General features: G+C 35.1%; 5 protein-coding genes across 8 annotated transcripts; 3 read left to right on the top strand and 2 right to left on the bottom strand.

Moving 5' to 3' along the window:
- Positions 1-449: 449 nt before the first annotated feature.
- On the top strand, positions 450-6,113 carry Alg7 (Alg7 dolichyl-phosphate N-acetylglucosaminephosphotransferase). Of its 2 annotated transcripts, none has more exons than XR_003114359.1 (7): positions 450-856; positions 985-1,099; positions 1,327-1,772; positions 5,337-5,525; positions 5,604-5,674; positions 5,761-5,920; positions 6,001-6,017. XR_003114359.1 is itself a non-coding variant. In XM_011153349.3 (7 exons), the coding sequence occupies exons 1-7, from the start codon at positions 687-689 to the stop codon at positions 6,064-6,066; spliced, it is 1,221 nt and encodes a 406-aa protein (XP_011151651.1). In that variant the 5' UTR covers positions 450-686; the 3' UTR covers positions 6,067-6,113. The 2 variants fall into 2 exon arrangements, 1 of the variants encoding a protein (XP_011151651.1); XM_011153349.3 differs by having other exon boundaries at positions 5,757-5,920; positions 6,001-6,113.
- Mgat3 (beta-1,4-mannosyl-glycoprotein 4-beta-N-acetylglucosaminyltransferase) lies at positions 1,939-4,742 on the bottom strand. 3 transcript variants are annotated; one of them, XM_011153347.3, is made up of 3 exons: positions 3,715-4,742; positions 3,310-3,582; positions 1,939-3,203 (listed from the first exon to the last, which is right to left on the bottom strand). In XM_011153347.3, exons 2-3 carry the CDS (start codon positions 3,466-3,468, stop codon positions 2,073-2,075), a joined length of 1,290 nt encoding a protein of 429 aa, XP_011151649.1. In that variant the 5' UTR covers positions 3,469-3,582; positions 3,715-4,742; the 3' UTR covers positions 1,939-2,072. The 3 variants fall into 3 exon arrangements, with proteins under 3 accessions (XP_011151649.1, XP_011151648.1, XP_025163577.1); XM_011153346.3 differs by having other exon boundaries at positions 4,175-4,742; XM_025307792.1 differs by having other exon boundaries at positions 3,310-4,742.
- Positions 6,114-6,481: 368 nt separating the features above from the next.
- On the bottom strand, positions 6,482-11,271 carry Tom70 (translocase of outer membrane 70). The gene is made up of 8 exons (XM_011153351.3): positions 10,372-11,271; positions 9,757-9,930; positions 8,751-8,958; positions 8,488-8,626; positions 8,055-8,406; positions 7,719-7,943; positions 7,400-7,632; positions 6,482-7,234 (listed from the first exon to the last, which is right to left on the bottom strand). Exons 1-8 carry the CDS (start codon positions 10,612-10,614, stop codon positions 7,069-7,071), a joined length of 1,740 nt encoding a protein of 579 aa, XP_011151653.1. The 5' UTR covers positions 10,615-11,271; the 3' UTR covers positions 6,482-7,068.
- A 244-nt stretch (positions 11,272-11,515) lies between these two features.
- On the top strand, positions 11,516-16,301 carry TBC1D23 (TBC1 domain family member 23). The gene is made up of 9 exons (XM_011153352.3): positions 11,516-11,817; positions 12,306-12,526; positions 12,622-12,826; positions 13,049-13,285; positions 13,361-13,736; positions 13,864-14,077; positions 14,187-14,522; positions 14,625-14,757; positions 14,836-16,301. Exons 1-9 carry the CDS (start codon positions 11,789-11,791, stop codon positions 15,107-15,109), a joined length of 2,025 nt encoding a protein of 674 aa, XP_011151654.1. The 5' UTR covers positions 11,516-11,788; the 3' UTR covers positions 15,110-16,301.
- Positions 16,302-17,633: 1,332 nt separating this feature from the next.
- senju (UDP-galactose transporter senju) lies at positions 17,634-19,856 on the top strand. Its single transcript, XM_011153345.3, has 6 exons — positions 17,634-18,034; positions 18,314-18,428; positions 18,515-18,561; positions 18,663-18,802; positions 18,894-19,037; positions 19,116-19,856. Exons 1-6 carry the CDS (start codon positions 17,947-17,949, stop codon positions 19,587-19,589), a joined length of 1,008 nt encoding a protein of 335 aa, XP_011151647.1. The 5' UTR covers positions 17,634-17,946; the 3' UTR covers positions 19,590-19,856.
- Positions 19,857-20,485: the final 629 nt, after the last annotated feature.

The following is a 20,485-nucleotide window of genomic DNA, read 5'->3' as shown; positions in this document are numbered from 1 at the left end:
AGGTACATCATCATACAAGATACATCATAATACATTATGCCTAAGATACATAAAATACTTTCGAAATTTCTAGTTGAAAAATGTAACTAATATATGAAAGAGAAAAAAAACAACATAGAAAAATAATTATAAAGATAAGCAGCAAGTACCTTCTCAAGTAGAATATAATAAAGGAAAAACTGTTGATTTAAAAGAAATTAGTACAGTTACACATATAAAATGATTGCAGCAAAATTCGAAATAGGTTGTATGATAAGAGAAAAAATTCCTGTATTGATGCAGATTTTTATCATTAGAATTTTGTTTAAAAAGGTTTGATTTCCGATTATTCAAAAAACCTGTCATCAACAGCTGATATTCACGTTGAAAAAGCTGCGAGTATATTAACTGTATATTAATTATATTTCTCGTCGCAATCGATTCCGTCGATTTTCGATCAGTCAGCGTACCGTTCATGGTGGCGCCCATAACGAAATAAAATACACGTATTACGTATTCGATAGTAACGAATCATCAATGCATTATGTTGCAATCTCATTATCGGCATAACGAAGTTTATCAAGTTTTATTAGGTGCCGATCGAAGTTGTGCTTGTTACAGCTACGTTGTTGGTTGGGTTGAACTCGTTGGAGTCGATGAAGTTGTACGGTTGATCGAACCGGTGCTACGCGCGTAGTTTTGATGAGATGAATATCATGGATGAGACATGGAGATTGTTATTTCCAATATGCATCAATGTGATAATGTCTGTGATCGCGTTTTATTCGACCGTGTATTTAATTCCCAAGATAATATCCATATTTCTCAAAGCTAACCTCTGTGGCATCGATATGAGCAAAAGGAGCAACGAAAAAGTGTGAGTAAAACAAGAAACATAACGTAGTGCGTTTAGCTGTAATATTATATTGCATAATACATCTCCATAAGTTCCTTCTTTATATACCGACAACGATGCATGTATATATGGTCGATTTACTATTGCAGGCCAGAGGCAATAGGTGTTTTTACTGGATGTATATTCCTCATAACAATGTTCCTGTTTATTCCTGTACCATTCACAGATTACATACTGAAGAATGAAAATTTTCCACATGATAAGGTATGACATCTGTTTGTATGATGTGCAAAACTGCCTCCAAAAGTCTTGGTCGAAATTAAGTGCAACTGATATTTTTCCTTCAATTCTAATTTTAGTAACAATTAGTTGAATTATAGGTATTGGCTAATATTTATGGGAATAAACATATTTACATTTAATTGAGAGGCAAAAGAGAGACTTTGAGAAAGAACACAAACACAATGTAATGCGCAAGTTTTCCATTACAGTTTGTTGAATTCTTGGCAGCATTGTTGTCCATATGTTGCATGCTACTGTTGGGTTTTGCTGATGATGTTCTGGATCTTCGTTGGCGGCACAAGTTACTTTTACCCACTGTAGCATCCTTGCCATTGCTAATGGTTTATTATGTTAACTTTAATTCCACGATAATCATCATACCAAAACCACTGAGACAATGCTTTGGTTTTTCATTGGATTTATGGGTTTTTTACTACCTATACATGGGAATGTTGGCAGTATTTTGTACGAACGCCATAAATATATTAGCTGGGATAAATGGCCTGGAAGTTGGACAAAGCTTAATAATTGCTACCAGTATTCTCATCTTTAATATTATAGAATTATTTGGTAGTCAATGGAAAGCACATCAGTTTTCAATATATTTTATGCTGCCATACATAGCTACTTCCCTTGCATTGTTCAAGTACAATTGGTAAGTCACATTAGAAAGTATTTTTCACATAATGTAAACTGTTGACCAATGGTAATGGTTTTATTTTGTATCGCGATAATATGATAAATTTAAAAATGGAAGGAATATCTTTCTCTCGGAGACAGGGAAGATTCAGTTAATTAAGAAAAGTTAACGAGCTTACGAGTTATATGTATAAACCATTTAACATGTATATTTCGTCAACGTAATATTTTTAGTGTATAAATCCAGTATAATATTACATGGTGTACATAGTGTATAGAGTATGAGTTAATATCACAGTCGGGTGTAACCAGTACGTCAGTAGTAATCTAATTTAGCGTAGAAGTTCTCTACCAGCCAGTCGTACTTCCACGTGTTGTTGAGAATTGTTTCAGGCGCGAAGTAGGAATCCCTCGATTTCGAGACTCTCAGGAGATTGCTTTTACCATCTAACCATAGTCCGCTACCTATTAGGTCCTCAACGAACGGCACGTCAACGGTCTCCTCTATATGTATTTCTTTGGACTGAATTTTATGATGGAGACCGATAATAATATTAGCGGGAGCTTGGCATAAATAGCAATACCAGCCGCCGTAGTGATTTAGATCCCCTATAACTAATCCCAAAATATCTCTCTCGCTAGCGTCTCCGTCCAATTGTCGGCGCAACACGACGGAATTGGACTGATAGGCGTTTCGCATCAGGCCGATCGTGTACGCGCCGAGCATTATCGTTGTCTTGAGCGGATGCTGCCAGAAGAAGCCGTATACCGACCACCTTAATCTAAATCCTATAGGCTGAGGCCAACCGTCGTACATCTTGAGGAACATTAATGCCCTGGAATTCAGTATCTGCTCCGGCTCCGTCGTCACGTAGATATCATCGTCCCTTAAGCTCTGCACCACGGCTTTCACTCGGTCCCAGACGTATTTCGCCACTATCCTCGACGGTTTGCGGGACTTGGTCGCCACGTTGACGTATAAAATCTTCTTCTGCTGTCGCTGTAGCAGCCCCTTGGACAGCTTGTGCCGAAAATTGTCCTCGGCATTGTTGAAATCACAAATTACGAAAAGGTCCACTACATCGTAGAGTTCTTCCACTATCACCTCGACGACCGCCGAATTGTATTCGCTCAAGCAGAACGTGTGAATAATACGTCTGGCCTCTCTGCGACGTTTCAGACTGATGTTCTGCTTCGACGCCATGATTGCCCTCCATACAACCTCCGGCTGTCCACAGTCCAAACCGTGCCATCCTTGATTGCAGATACATCTTTCCAGATGCTCGTTGCTTCTCATCTTGCGCTCGTCTACCCCGAATTTCCAGCATACGGTATGATTATATATCTCGAACAATCTAAAAGTCTTGACATCCTTCAATACTATCTCTCCATTGATTGTCTGGTAGATTGATGATTTTTTGCGATTGCCCTGATTTATCTGCAGCTCCTTCGATTCGAAAGGAAAAAAAAAAAAAGAGAAAATTCTCATCTTGTAACGATCAGTGCTATTGCTAACTAGAATTAACCAGAAATAGTCAAATTTCGCAAATTACCTGTGACGTCTCGAACTTGACGAAACTGACAGACGCACGAGTAGTCGATACAGTTAGCTCGGGTGGCGGAGTGGTGGCCACGTAGATCATAACAATGAGAACTTGCAAGACCAATAAGGTATACAGCAACGCTAGCTTTCCATCTAGACGGGCCTGCATGGCACTAATTCCTTTGGTCGAATTATTTAATATTTCATTTTATGTCCCTGGAGAAATGACTCTTGCTTATTAGCGGTGACATTTTCGTTAACATTGCACTCCCACGGCCGTCATCTGAGAACAGAATTAACAGCTATTGCATCATTCTCATCGCTACTAACGCAAATACCTGCTCACGAGACGCGGTATGTTTCACTTGGCGTATCTTTAACTTTAAAGACAACAGATGACGAATCTTGAATTTACATTTTTATCCGATCGATCGATTTTCCGACATCGATTTTCAGCCTCTTTTTTCAGCACTCGCTACGCTCGCGCATTTCTCTTCTCAAACGAGAAATTCGCTGTGACCTCGTTTCTCCCGGCATATATATGACATCTTATATCTCGTTTCTCACTAATGAGACCTCATTCTTCCTCTACCCTGCATATTTCTCCACCGTCGCACCGAATCGCGATAATTTTGCAATTTCCAGCCGCGAAGTCTAAGCACACAGATGCCACACACCGGTCCACCGCATTGCGGTGGGATCACATGGCGAATAGCTCGTCACAATCGAATTATCCGTCGTGAGCGAGCGAGCTGAACCGGTTCGCGCGAGAGTTAAACGTCCCGGCAGCTCCGCCCCACACGAACGCACGCGTGACATCGACACACCGACGGTGTGTGCGCATATTATGTATTACATAATAAAGCGCCGCTCACAATGTGCGTGTCCGACGACTACGACGACGACGAGAGCGACGACAGTCTCGGTAGCTCGTGACGTTGCTGGTACAACCAGGTTTGTGACGTCACTGCGGCGCCGCGACGTGCCATTTAACTCGCGCTCGCAAATGGTCACGATCTTACCGAAGTCGATCGCCGTCGACACTTGTAAGACCGGCGGATTTCTTCTAAATATCTATCCCTCCTCGAGAACACGCTCTCTCCCCCCTGTAACCGTTCTTTTTTTTTATATTCAGCTGCTATGGCGGATTTAAATGGATCCTGCGGCGAGACTACACGATCGGCCAGCGACGCGCACGTTCTTCTAGTCACGCCGATAGTCGTTGCCTGACACCCCGCTCGAGATAGGGCTCAGGGCGGCTCTCCGTCTCCCTGCTCGGAGCCTGCCGACAGCAGCAGTACACCCCGACGACGTGAAAAACCACGCCCGAGTGTCGCACCACGCCAACCAGCCAGCCAGCCGGAGCTGGCGCTGGTCCGTCCGTTTGTCGGCGAACTCTCGCCACAAGCGCGATCGCGACTATTCGCAAGGCGCACGCGTCTTAGAGCGGCGGCGGCGGCATCTCATTAATTGTGTATCTTTATATACACACATCTCGCCCCTGTTGTGAAGCATGAGTAATAATTGACGCCGCCCCGATGAGTCAGAATGAGTTTTACGACGACGAAGCGTCATGAAATGCTATTACAATGCGATTTGCGATAACCCCTAATCTGTTGCGCTGCTTTCACAGCGGAAAATGGTTCCCGTTGGGTACTCTTGTATGTTTGTAGTCACCATGGTGGTCTGGCCCTTCGCTTATAGTCGTGGAGCAATAAATTGCTCCTTCAGGCTCCTTCAGGCTCCTTCAGGATGATTCACGCCTTGTGCGTATTCTCTTCACGCGATTGCATTCTTCGTATCTATGTTTAAAAATGAGACCTTTATAAATAGGGCATTATAAATAGGGCGTTTTATAGAAATGTGTACAATGTGTGTGATGGAAAAAACATATTCGTATCCAAATAGTGATAGCGTGAAGATCACGTTCTGTGCTATTTATGTATTTCGTTCTATAGTTGATTATGTTTAGGATTATTGTATGTTAAGGGAAAATTGACCAATAATGTACTCTCTCTTTTTTTTTTTTTTTTTAAGGTACCCATCGCAGGTTTTCGTAGGTGATACATTTTGCTATCTATCGGGAATGACTTTTGCTGTCGTCGGTATTATAGGCCACTTTAGTAAAACTACTTTGCTTTTTTTCATTCCGCAAATCGTAAATTTTCTCTACAGTGTGCCGCAACTTTTTCGTTTTGTACCGTGCCCTAGACACAGATTACCAAAGTGAGTTATGGAAAAATATCTGAGGAACATCGTTAAATTCTATTAAGAATTTTCTAACAATATGTATTTTTTTCGCAGGTATAACAAAGAAACAGATCTAATGGAACCTAGTGTAATTATATTCTACAAATCAGAACTTAACGTGATTGGTAGGATCATCTACATCTACAACAATTTTGCATACTTATCTTATGATTATATTTTTTATAAAATCGTATGTTATTTTATTAGGCAGGTTGTTGATGTGGATACTAAAAACATTCAGGTTGATAAAGTGGCAAGAAGATCAAAATGGCATTATAACTTGCAACAACTTAACTTTGATTAATTTTGTACTCATCAATGTTGGTCCATTGAGAGAACCAACACTCACATCAATTCTACTAACAATACAGGTAACATTTTGAATAAATGTGTACAAAACAAACATATAATGTATATTAAAATATACTGATATAAATTTATTGTCTTTCAGATTGTTAGCAGTGCATTAGCTTTCGTTATCAGGTATCCTCTTGCTTCCATATTTTATGATGTTTGAATAAGCGCAAATGTGCGTTCTTTGACATATGTATATATATATATTGCTTGAAATATAAAAGTTATGTCAGTAATTATATTTTTATTATTTTAGTAACTATTAGAAATAGGTTTATTGAAACATAATATTATAATTTCAAATCACAAATTTATTATAATATTATACATATTATATGATCAATATGATCATAATGTTTCTACCTCTTCATTGTAAAATTTGGTAGAGTGGTCGATTAAAATCTTATGTTTTCTCTTGATTATACACGATGCATTATTTTGTGTGCCAAAGCATTCTACAAATTATCAATTTACCAATGTGCGTCACTTTTTAGAGAAAAAAATAAGATGTATAATCGCAGAATTACTTTCGCATGTAATTTTCTTATTGCAAAAATAATATAAATAGTACATACAACTTGTTTAAAAACTTGATTATTGCCTCATACTGATGTCTTATGTACAGAATAATACAAAATGTAATTTCATGCTTGTATATAAGCTCTCTCTCTCTCTCTCCCCCCCTCCTATCAATGCTTTTTATATTATATAAAATATCCTATATATCGAATAACAGTATCAACATATAATCTGCGTATTAACATTTTAAGTTTAAAAAATCAAAAATGAAGATCATAATTATAATCAAAATGTATATACCAGATCTGCATAGACATAAACATAGGATCTTCGTTAAATAAGACAGTCTTGCAAACAATAATATACAAATATTGAGCTCAATAATGTATAAATCTCATTGTATAACAAATATTTTTAAACTACAGGACATCTGTGATAAACTAACATATTATATGTTACTATCTTTTCTTGTGTACATAGAGATCAAACAAATGCAATTAGGAATAAAGTACTATTGTCCGCATACTATATCAACAAGAAATAATAAAATATCTTTCCCGATTCTTGGATACGCGTTACGTTGACACAACAGGAAATCCCCAATTTGGTTCAAGTGCATTATTTTTATTGTTAATTTTTTGATACTTTAAGATACGTTCGGAGCGTCTTTGATATCTAGTCCTAATTTATTTTTTAAGGTAAGTTGTGTCTTTGTGGCGTCTCTCAGACTGTACAGATGTGTGAGTTCCATGGACGTACGACACAATTCCAAAGCCTTATCGAACAACTTAATTGCTTCTTCTAAGTTGCCTCTGCAAAAAATATATGTACGTACATGTATGTATGGAAACATCTTTATAAAGAATATTTTTAGTGTTTTTCCTTTCTTTCATAGAAGTTACGTATGCAATCGTAAATCATTTCGGAAAACACTAAAGTACAAGTTTAATCATAAACAGACGCAATTGGGAACGTACCTTTGTACTTCAATAGTACCTAGTGTTTCGTATCCAAGCTCGCATTTCTCATCTATTTCCAATGCTTTATGAATGTATTCCACAGCTTTATCGATTCCTGAACTGGTGTTACCATGCCATTGCAATTGCAGTAAACCTCTGTGCACGTATACGTTCGCATTTTCTGGATCTATTTCTAACGCTTTAGCGAAGTATGTATCCGCCTTTTCGTAATCTTGACTTTCGGCCATCATCTGTCGAAAGATGTGTAAAAAATTGCGTACAATCGACGGTATATTTATTCGTTATCAAAATATTTGAGCCAATTGTTGTATATTACCTGTCCACACAACATATAACCTTCGGGACGATCCGGGTACTTCTCCAAAGCTTCCATAAAGTCTTTCTCAGCCTTCTGCAACGCATTTATATCTCTATAGAAAATTGCATAACGGTAATCTGTATAGCACTTCTGCACGTGGCCAGGACCGAAGCTTGGATTGTAACGAGCCGCTTTCTCAAAATCGCGCTTAGCTTCATCCACATTATTCAAAAGTAAATGCATCTAAAACAGGAAATAAAATCACTATGTATACTAACAGACACACACTATGATATGCGACTGACAAATAAATATGTTATGCATAAATATGGTGCATAATATGGTATGCAATACCTGTCCACTATGATGATAAATATCACCATAAGTTTCATCCAGATTGATAGCTGCTTCAAAGCCTTTCACAGCCATGTCTGGATTTTCAAGTTGCATGTATAAAGTTGCCTTCTTTATAAGCGCGTTCAATATCACATTCTTAGGCACATTTTTGTCGTTTATTATAACATCTAAGTCTTCAAACGCGGAAGTATGTTGGCCCAAGAGAAGATAAAATGTGGTTCGTAGAAGTAATATCTCCATTTTACACGATAATGTATCAAATTCGGCACTGGCAATGATATCCGTACACAGCGGTATTACATCATCATATTTCTCGTCTTTTAATGTTTGAAGCAGGTTTTTATAAAGTCTGGTAATCAAATTATTATGTAACAGTTGTACATATGATATTATATCATAATCCCTAAAACTTGATTTTTCTATTACTCACTCTGGGATATCTTCTAATGGATGTTGAAGTCTAGAAAACACTGGATCGTTAGGGAAAGATACCATGTAAGTCTTGATGAAATGTTTACTTGGCATTATAAACTTTTTATTTTGCAAGTTTTCATGAACATGTTGCTTTCCTGAAAATATTTATTCTGAATTGTTGAAATGTTTCCTTCTCTTTCCTTAAATTTTTATTCTGGATTGTTATAAATAGTATTTTATTTTTCATTCAATATTTAGATGTGATTGCAAATGACTTACCAAGTTGTTTCAATAGTTTATCTGCCAGTTGAAGAGATGACTGATTACTAAAGCTTTCATAGATACATGTGGCAGTGACATCTTCCAAAGCTGATTCAAGATCCCCCATTTGTTCTAAAGCACGTGCTCGACGTAACAGAGCTTTCACATACCTCGGTTTTAGCTCTATTGCTTTTGTACAGTCCATTTTTACAGAATCGTATTTTCCCTATATTCGTATTTCTTTTTATAATTGGAACTATTTAAGATTAACGCAATATTTGATTTGATTCCTCTGTTTGTGTCGTGCCCATCTTGGATTTGTGCATGTATATTCCAACGTTTTGTCAACATTCTAGAAAATACTTTTCTGAATAATCCTTCCCTTAAAGAAGTGAATTGGAATGTTCATGAAACATTAAGAACAAATCCAGGACAGTCGTGGTGTACACATAGACTCAGAAATTAAATCAAATATTTTTCTATACCATGGAAGCCTAAGATATCAGATTAACGCAATATTTTTTGTTTATATAACATTACGAAAAATTGTTTTTTTCTCTTAGATATTTGTTATCTTCTTTATTCTCTTATATTTTCTTAATAATTATGCTTCTGTTTGTAGCTACATTGAAATAGATTAAGAAAATTTTTGACTCCGTTTTATTGATTACAAGTGATTTAATTCATTTTTCCAAAAAAGGATTTTTTAGCAAAACCCTCTTTTTTTAATTTGGAAAACAATTATACAACATTATTAAAATTGAAATATGGATACATATATTTAATTCCAACTTGTATAAAGCAGTATCTTGAATAAATATATATATATATTAAAAAAATATTAATCCTTTGCACTCGGATGTCTCCTCTGAGGGAACATTGTAAGTGTCCGTGAGATGGCTTCGAATTCAAAGGGTTAAAAAAAAAATATTCAATGTCTTCTTTTTTAACTGCCCAAACTAGATAGTCCTCTTAAAAATTTTCTTTTGCAAGCCTACATCATCATCATTATCATCTGTATTACCAATTGCTCATAAGCAGCTGCTCTATTTTGATAAAAAGTTGCTACTTCATCCACATTTAGAGCTGGACAAATCTCAATTGCTGTATTGTATTGAGCTATGGCCTTGTCATATTTTCCTATTTTAAAATATGCATTTCCTTCCTTCTTATATCTCTGCGCCTCTTCTAAGGGAGTCTAGAATAAAAGCATTATGTGTTATTATTGTTATGAGATCAGTTTTTATATTCTTTAGTATATAATTTATAATAGTATGGAGTGAACAGTTTGATTCAGAGGATTATTATATTATATTATATTGGTTGTGCATCATTGTGAATATTGCATCATTGAAATTTTAAATATCAACAATTATTAGTTTTAAATATTAACAATTATCGGGAAATACAAAAGGAAGCAAATTTATAGTTATCACTCGTTCGAATTTTCCAGTAATAAAAATGAAAACTGGGCACGTGAGCTGTTAACGACCACGTGAGATCTGTTCGGAAAAACTTCTTTCTTTAATGAATGGATTCTCGTCAATTATTGCCCATTGGATCATAGATGAGAGATGAATTTTAAAATTAAAATTCAGCAGTCTCGGATCCGTAGTCTCAGGGAATACGTGGTCTTTACCTCAGGTTGCTTAGGCGCAGAGGAAGGCACTTGGTTGCCGTCGACGTCGCCGTTTTCGATGGAGATCTGCTTATCAGTCGACGCGCCGTTTTCCTTGGGCTTGCCATGACGATCCGGCTTGGAGTTAGTCCGGACATTTTTCTTATAGTACATGTAACCGAGGCCAAGAGCAACCGGCGCACCTACCACCAGGGCAAGTTGCCATTTGGCCACGCCACTACTCGTTCCGTCCGTAACGGACATTCGTTCTTTCGCCGGTTCTTTCAACTATTGCCGGTGAAACGTGACACCGTTACGGTGCTGGTCGACAGATACGACGACGAGGACAACGGTGATGCTGCTGTTGTCGATGACTCGATGTTGCTCACCGACACGTTTTTCCGCTAAGGTTATTGCAAGAGTACGGAGAACACCAAGTCCTAGCGACGAACATGCGGACACGCGGGCACGCGGTCTTTTCGTTTCTCCTTGCGAACGTAATTCCTTCCGATCACGTCTGAATGATGCGAGACGTGAAGGAGCGATCGTACATACACTCGATACTATCACGACGGTGCACGCTCACTGCGATGCCCGAAACCTTTTGCTTCGTCGGTCTCAGCACCAATGCCATGCTATCGAGGATTTTTAGGCGACTTATGTAAGTCTGCTAGTCTTTCGTAAGTGTACTTGCGCCCTCTGAGAAAATATCGAAAAGTCGAAGTAAGAAATGTTAATCCAAAGATCCGCGTTTTTTTCGAGATCAAAATCCTTGCACATGATGATGCCGGTCAGGACCAAGTGCCTTTATTTTTCGTATTATGTACTTCAATTTTCCCATAAATTCAAGTGGCACAAAGATTTGCTGGTGTTCTTAACCTTTCACTTTTCAACCACTATCGAACCATCGAACTTGTAGTCGAACTATCGAATCGTCACGTCAAATCAAACACGTTATGGCAGTTCTGAAACATTCCCGAAGCTTTTCAAACGAAACTCCAAAGTGTCGCTTTGTCTTATGTAATAACTTCTCAATATTTTTATAGCGTTCATGAGGTATACGCGTTCGTTAGAATCATTAGCGATTTCGAAGTGACGGTACGCATTCTATATTGTGAATATCGTATTTCGAAAGCGCTCTTATCCGTCGAGAATTCGCGCCATGTTGTCTGCGCACGCGAACGAAACTTTGCCGGAAAGATGGCAACGGTCTGTCAACAGCAGCTACGTTTTATCAGCTACTATGCTACGAGTTCGTTGAAGTCAAGAGCGGAGTTTGCAAGATATGAAAGTCGTCGCGATGATTACGAGGTGTCACGAAGAATGTTGAGTTACCGCGAGAGTTCCTCGCGTTGTGGCGACTTTTAACGGACGTTACAGTTTTCCCGTGTTCTCTCGCAGCACGTTGGTGGGTTTCCTCGCTGTGACGTTTACCGCAATGGCACTACAGGAGGACGAAAACACCTGGTAAGTTGAAGTCGAGGTCTTTTCTTATCTTGCCGATGACGTTTTCCCAGCGAGAATGCGCGTCTGAAGTTCACTACTGTTAACCTGTCGAGATTGCAACCAAATTGCTCGCACAAGTACAAATTGTTCGTATATTGCACATGTACAATATTGCTCTATATACATTGCTGTGTCGCGATACAGTTTGCAACAAGGAACTGTGACATGTGAAATACGAAGATTTTAGTGGTTATAGAGTTGCTTTCTCATCTATAGCTGTACTACTAAATGTAATGGCAGGTTTTTCATTAGCAGAAGAGTGCGAGTTATATTCTACTGTTTCAAAGTACTAATTAGTATGCACTACTTAATGACTCATGTCTACACAGGGCATATACTCCTTGTGTATTATTCTTTAAGATTAAAGAATAAGACAGATAGATATCTGTCATCTGCAGATAGAAGTTTCATGCTCATTATAATTTTAAATGAATTGCTTGTTACTTTAGGGTATTGGAATTAGAAGCAGCGCTTCTGGATACAGAGGCACCATCTGCCTCTGATATATATGCTATCTGTAAAGGCCAACCAGTCCCTGCAAACTTAAGGCCAGAAGTTTGGCAAGCTTGTCTGTTTGTAACTGAACGAGGTGACCAATTGAGTCATTTCAATGAAGTTTTTGATTTACCTAAACAAAATATAATTCGTGATGATTGTCAACAATTAGTAGGTAAGCCAAAGGAATGTGAAAAGAATTTTATATGCAGTATACATAATCAATAAATAATCTATATATTTAGTAACAAATATTATCAAATGTTACAGCAAAGCTTGGAAATGATGATGAAGACAAAGTTTCTGTAGTTTCTGATTTGGAGTCTATATTAACATTTTATTGTAAAAGTAAATGTAAACAATATGAAAAAGGCAACGGTTGGTTGGAAGTACTGGGACCTTTAATAGCATTAAAGTTACCGCGTGCTGCAACTTACAATCTTTTTGAGGCGATAATAGATATTTATATTCCAAGGTATAATAATAACATCATAGTAACTATTATCTTTTTTATATGAGAAAAACATGATATAATTTATAAAACAAATAATTATATCTTTATGATACTTCAATGACTGTGTCGTGATTCTCATGAAAAAATATTTGATAAAATATTAAAAGTCACAGAGACTTCTTGACTTGTTTTTATTTCATAGTATTATTCGATTTTAAACGAAACTATTAATTTTTCCACCAGAGGTGAAACGTATAGTTCAGTTTTGCGATTGTTGCTGCTTTACCACGAGCCGGAACTATGCTCTTTCTTGGACACGAAAAGGATATCGCCCGATCAATATACAAAAGTATGGATGAATACACTTTTCGCTGGCGTTTGTTCGTTACCAGCGATTTGTACGATGTGGGATTTATACTTTATGCAAGCCGATCCATTTTTCATGCTGTTTCTCTCGCTTATCATGGTGATAAATGCCAGGTAAATATATCAAACGGATGCTTTGACGTATCTATCTGTTGATAACATTACGTAACGAAATTCTCACCTTTACAGAGAACAAATCTTAAATATGAAGGATGAAGATAAACAAAGCATAATAGATGCTATTGCGGTAATGCCGTGTGCTTTGGAAGCAGACGATGTAACTGACTTCTGTTCCTTGGCGCAGTACTACGCGATGAAAACACCAACGTCATTCAAACAAGACTTATATCCCGTAATGTTCGGTGATGGTTCGGACGAGAAGTTAATATCCCACGCATTGTGTTTACCTGTATCGGCGCAAGAATTAGTGGAGAATGCTATCGAGGCTCCATCCGTACTTAACAGCGCTGTCGAGTCCGTTAGATTCTTTCTCGTAGACTGCAGACCTGCTGAACAATATAATGCAGGTCATCTACCAACTGCGTTTCACCTGGATTGCAACTTGGTGAGATATTAAATACAACAATATATATATATATATATATAATTAATTTAGTTTTACCACTCGCATAAAATTAATATTATAAATTTACTAAAATTTCACACATTTAGCATTCCTATTTTTGTTTTAGATGCTTCAAGAACCTGCTGCATTTGCTACAGCAGTGCAAGGTTTACTACAAGCTCAGCGTCAAGCGCTTGCAGTTGGTTCGCAAGCTGGCGGGGAACATCTTTGCTTCCTGGGAAGTGGTAGACAAGAGGAAGATCGTTATACTCACATGGTAGTGGCATCCTTTCTGCAAAAGCACACGCAATACGTGAGCATGGTCACTTCTGGATATCAGGGTAATTTATCTTATATTTCTATTAATTTACCTATAAATATATAGTTATTCCTTTTGACGAAGGCAAATATATATTATGTTTTCACGTGCGATAATTATTTTGGTTCCAGCTATTCATGAATATTTTGGCGACGAAGTGGTGTCAAATTTGATTGATCATAATTCGCAACATTGTCTAGTGTGCAATACTAATATATTGGAGGAAAATTCGAATGAAGCGAGTCCGGTTAAAGTAAAAAACAACAATTCGGATCTTTTAGGAAAAATCGGATTAGCTATGAAACTAAAGAGTCAAGAAGTAAAGGGAAAGCTGTTCGATTATATCGTTAATCCTTCAGCAAGCGTGCATAGCAATACAGAAAAGAAAGACGGCAAAGATTTGGATTACATTAAACGTCAGAGGAAAACAGCGCCTGTGTTTAGTATAGACGATGATCAAGAATTAGGTAATCATTATCATCCAATGTTTTTTAACGATCATACATTACTGGTCTTGAGAGAGGAAATCTGTCTGATATAATAATGTCGTTTCTTATTTCTTGTCGCAGATATGACGATGACCAATAACGAAAGTGAACAGCCTGTCGAAGTGGTATCTATACAGCAATGGATGAAAGATCCTAAACTATTACATTCCTTCAAATGCCAAGAAGTCAAAGTTAATGGTGATCTCTGTGATAGGTAAGCACATATAGCAAAAACAATGAATTTCTTAGATATAAAGTTAAATTCTTCTATGTACGTTTCCTTTTGTTGCAGTCAACTGCTGGTTACCGATAGCCATCTTATAGTATTACGAGAAATTCAAGAACGGAAAGGTGCCGCCCATGTGATCGTGAAACGTCCTTTAACGAGTATTGTTAGAATAACATCTAGAAAGCGACATGCAGATTTGATAACTTTCAAGTATGGTACAACACAATGTAACGACACAGTTATTACTGACATGGACAAATTTCTTATACCCAACGCAAGCGAAGCTACTAATTTGATTACGCAACAGATTATGAAGCAAATGAATACGTCAGACTAATACATATATATATATATATATTACAGACACGTATTTTATGGAATAATTTCAAGTTATTGGACAGTTGTGATCATTCAATTCGTGACAATTTTCCTAAAGAAAAAGAATGAAAATTAATTTTCAGTATATGCAAAACATTTCATACTTTTTACAACTCTTTTATTTTATTTATTCACACATCTTGTGTTTATTTTCCGTTGTAATACAATTATTAGAACTTACGTAGCATTATATGCATTCGATAGAGATGTTAGTAGTAAAGTAGTTAAAAAATAAACAGATTGATATTTAATAAAAAAATTTCTGATATTGGCTGTTAATATTTTTGGGTATGAGAATCACAATTTAGCCATATTATCAAACACACAGACAGACAAAATTTAATTTTATATACAATATATATTCATGTTTTAGTTAAATCTTGATGATCTAACGTATATATCATGTGTTATACATTTACAATTTTTTTAAATGTTACAGCGAATGTTATGTGTGACCTAAAGATCAATGCGTTCTGTAAATTATATGTATGCCATGTGATCTAATGCAATCTCTGAATATATGAGATTGCACTAGATGTCTAACAAAAATATATAAAGGCCTTCGATTTTCTGTTGCGTGATAATTTCCGTAACACGTTTACAGCGATAATGTTAGTTAAAACTTCATATTTGATTAGACTGAAATCTTGTAGAAATGTAAGAGAGAAATTAAAACGATTATAACGATCGAGAAATTATAACGATTGATACTAATATACATATGTGCCTGATCAATGCACATTAATTGTTTTCTGGATTGTGTTCACACGTAGCGTAAATACGTATCAAAAGTAAAAATAATTATCGGCAACTGGTCCTAATGTGTTTTTAATATATTTACTACGTGCTCTTATAATAACACTTGCATTTTGTAGGTCACTATATTATGAAATGTTTTAACGAGTACAAATTACGTAAGTGGGTATTAAGTGCAATATTTGCAGGCAAATACCCTTTGCACTATCTGCTGTCATAGTTTTTCAGAGACATTTTAACGATTCTTTGCTGCAAAATATATTGTGATGGTTATATTTATTAAATCTACAGCGAAAACATAATTTTTCTTTTCTTTGTGAAATTCAACATATATAAAAAGGCAATATATTGAAAATGTTAACTATAAGATTAAAATATACGGAATGTGAAACAAACATTGAAGTTTTGATAGCAAATTCTACTTGTTTTAAGGATAAAGAAAACTTAGAAAATGATTATATTAACTTTCTTCATGTAACCATGTAGAATATGTTTTAAAAATTTAATGACATTTCAAACATATTTTATATAGTTCTGCATCTATGCTATATATACGTAATAAGTTGTAGAAATGAATAGCTACATTGCCTTGTCATAATCTATGACAATATAAATTTTAAAAACACATGCTTTATTGATAAATATAAATGGGTTTTTTCTTACAGGTATTATTTAAATGTTATGCATACATATGTTTTGAGGACACAGTTTATACGTTCGCTTATTCGTTTACATAAGTCATTCAAACGCATTGAGATGAAACAATTTTAGTAATTGAAAATTATAAAAGATCTACTGGAGAATTAGACATATTGTGTATGTGTATGTATGTGTGTGTGGGTGTATGTGTTCGTGTGTGTATATGTGTGCGTACGTGTGTGTATATATGTGTGAATGTGTATATATACATATATATGTTGTTACTAGTACGAGTATCATCTCTCAATGCCGGTAATACTTATTATTCAACATATACATAATTTTTAAATTCTTAATACACATCATATGTGTATATGTGATAAAACTTTTCCATATACGTGCTTCCAAATGTACAATTTGGAAATGAAGTGCAAATGGACAGTTACATAGACAACAATCGAAAACAACTTAGAAATGAACATATTAGTATCTCGATAATTTCGAATACATGTTTATAGATGTGTATATAAAAAAAAGGCTATGTAATATAATATAAAAAGATAATATATATAATATATAAAAAATTATAATGCGCAAAGTAATTTATCTCTCTCTTTGTTTCTATATATTCAATTTTTGTTATATAACGATGTTTTTTTAAATTGAAATATAATTAGACTTGCGCGATTGATATTTTTATCAAAATGAATATATACAATTATTCTCACACGGAATAACTGACTTGATATTCTCTGTCGATTACACGTTCGATATCATATCGCTTTTAACCATTACGTTCACTGATACGTTATCGGAATTACACTCGTAAGTCGTGAAAATATTGTAAAACTGATAGTCTAGTACCATGTGCAGAAAAACCCATGAAACAATTTTTTAGCATGAAAATATAGCTGTTTTTAAAGTGGTCAAGAGAAACAAATAAGGAAAATAACTTAAAATTTACATTAGATTGGGAAGATTTATGTATATATTTATTCTTTTTCTTTTAATGCTAGCAGCGTGATAAATACAATAAACTATAAATTGAAATAAAATATACATAAATTTTAGTATGTCTGTAAAATAACAATCAACTTTGATAATCAATAATGATAATAGATGCAGATTTGCATATTATGAGAAGCCACGTATGCTATTACTTCTCTAAGTCACGTATATACACACATACATACCATACAACATATATAGGCCACACAATCACACTATCCAATGTCCAATGCGAATACGTCTAATCTACAGAGTATCAGGCAGCCAGTGTCCGGCCGCCAACGGTCGTGCTGCTTTATACACCAGTGTCAGCGAGAGAGCGACTCTGCCAAAGATGATTTATAAAAACCGTTGCGGTTGAAGTCATCGGCTAAGAAAAGCCGACATCGTGCAATGGGTGGGATAAATTGGAATGAATTGTTTCCAGGAAGATGGAGTCCTATCATTTTCATTTCCTATATGGCTCTCTTTGTAAATCAAGGTACTGTCATGTGTAATGACACATTTTCTAAATTTTTATTTGATCTATCTCTCACGTTATAAGTAATAAATGGCGAGGTTATGCATTTTATATAAATACTATGTATTTATGTTACAGTGATATAATATATAAGTCTATATTTTTTACGCAATATATTATTTCACTATGGATTACACATCAGGGACATATAGTTTCATAATATATTTAATTTATCAAGATTGGATGGTATTAATTAAGAAATATTTTAATAAAAATACAAGATACGATAATCTCTTGCAGGTATTCTTGTGACATGGTCCCAAAGAAGCGGTCGCTATGAGTACAACATTGTAGCAGTTGTATTGTTGACAGAGGTCTTGAAATTATTCATATCTATAATATTATATTGCAAGGAGTAAGTGAAATAAAATTTAAGTTTTGCTTTTGTATGGTTGAGATTTTACATATGTTATTTTATTATTTCTTTAATTTATTTTTCAGCAATAGCATATTTACTCTATTTAAGGAAATAAGAACAAATAAAAAAGGTAAGATTGAAGTAGAGATAATGATTTCAGAGATTTTTGTTATTATACTGCATGATTGAAATCCCAAAATGGACTAAGAAGAAAAAAATTTTCAATTCTAGTACTTCTGCTGTATATGATACCCTCACTTTTATACTGTCTCTACAACAATCTAGCGTTTGTTAACTTGGCTAGATTCGATCCTACAACTTATTATGTCTTGCTGCAACTTCGAGTTGTATTCACAGGAGTCGTTTTTCAGGTATACACATCGGTGATACATTTTTTTCGACGCGTGTATAAAGGAACAGGTGTTGAGCAATGGACAATATACAAATTCTCATTTCTTCTAGGTCATTTTTAACAAAAAGTTATCGGCGATACAATGGTTCTCTTTAGTGCTCTTGACAGTCGGTTGTATGGTGAAGCATTTCGATATTAGTGTTTTCAACACTGAATTCCATGTAGATAGTTCTCTACTTTTAGTTCTTGTACAGGTATACTGATTATCATATTGATAATTTCTGTAATTAGTATAACTACAATAACTTTCTAAAGACTCTTCTACTTTCCAGACAATATGTTCTTGCCTAGCTGGTGTATATAACGAGTACCTACTTAAACAGCAAGGTGCGGACATCAATATATTTGTACAAAATGTATTTATGTATATCGACAGTATTTTCTGCAACATCGTAGTAATTATTGCATTAAGTATATTCCAAAACTGTTTTAATAATATATTCAGTAATGTTGATATCAGCGCGTTTGTGCAACCAATAGTGATATTAATTATGTTAAATAATGCATTTATCGGCATAATAACGAGTTTCTTTTTGAAGAATTTAAATTCCATATTGAAGACGTTCGCTAGCGCGATGGAATTGATATTCACAGCGCTGCTTTGTTGGCTTATATTTAATATACCTATTAATATAAATACTGTGATTTCTATCGCTATGGTGAGTTTCGCTGTTGTACTGTACTCGAGAAATCCAGTACAAAATACGCAACCAAGAGACAAAGAAAGCAAAAGCCTTTTAGTATAAACAATTTTAATATTAAATGTATTTAGTAGTTACGATAGTAACTGGACAGTATCACAAATACTAGAACAATGCATATTACCATTAATAAAGCTGCTATAAGTGCGATTTATTGCAACATGATGATACAAATCAAATGATTCAATAATTATGTAATAAGTTAACATTAATTTAAGATGGTGAACTAAATAAAAATATTGTGATTTCTTTTTAGAGTATAAATTAATACAAGATTAAGGAGATTGAAATACATAGACGTTCAAAGTTTAATTAACATTTATTCTAAGATAATTTGACAAATCAAAGGATTAATAATGAAACTCATGACTATCACTATATTTTTATATATTATTCCTTATAAGTATTTCAAAATATATAAATTAAAATTTAATAAAAGTTAAAATTCTTTAGATAATTTGTAAAAGTTTGTTAAATTGTGTCTATGTTTAATATAAGGAAAAAATTCTTCAACTCCATCCATTGAGAAAATTATTTGAAAAATAAGAAATACCATAGACCTTCCTGTAAATCCTTGAGCTATATGAGATATTAATTTCATAGTAAATGAGGATAGATTGAAAAATTTCTGACCTGACTAAGAAAAAAACTTTTTTGAAAATTAAATGAAATTTATTTCTCAACAAAGTCTCCCTTTAACTCAATACACTTGGTCCAGCGTTTTTCTAAACTTGTCATTCCTTTAATATAATAACTTTTGTTTAAACCCGAAAAATAGTCATTAACAGCACTTATCACTTCAACATTCGATGTTTTTTCGACTCGAAAATTTTTTCCCAGATAGCCATATTTTTAAATTTCAAAACAGGAAAAAATCGCACGGAGCTAAATCTGGCGAGTATGGTGGATGTGGAATTAGTTCATATTTCAGTTCGTACAAT

The sequence above is a fragment of the Harpegnathos saltator genome, unplaced genomic scaffold (assembly GCF_003227715.2).
Source record: "Harpegnathos saltator strain DR-91 unplaced genomic scaffold, Hsal_v8.6 scaffold96, whole genome shotgun sequence".
Taxonomy (NCBI): Eukaryota; Metazoa; Arthropoda; class Insecta; order Hymenoptera; family Formicidae; genus Harpegnathos; species Harpegnathos saltator.
The sequence above is the reverse complement of the archived record's forward strand: the minus strand, read 5'-3'. Positions and strand labels throughout refer to the sequence as shown.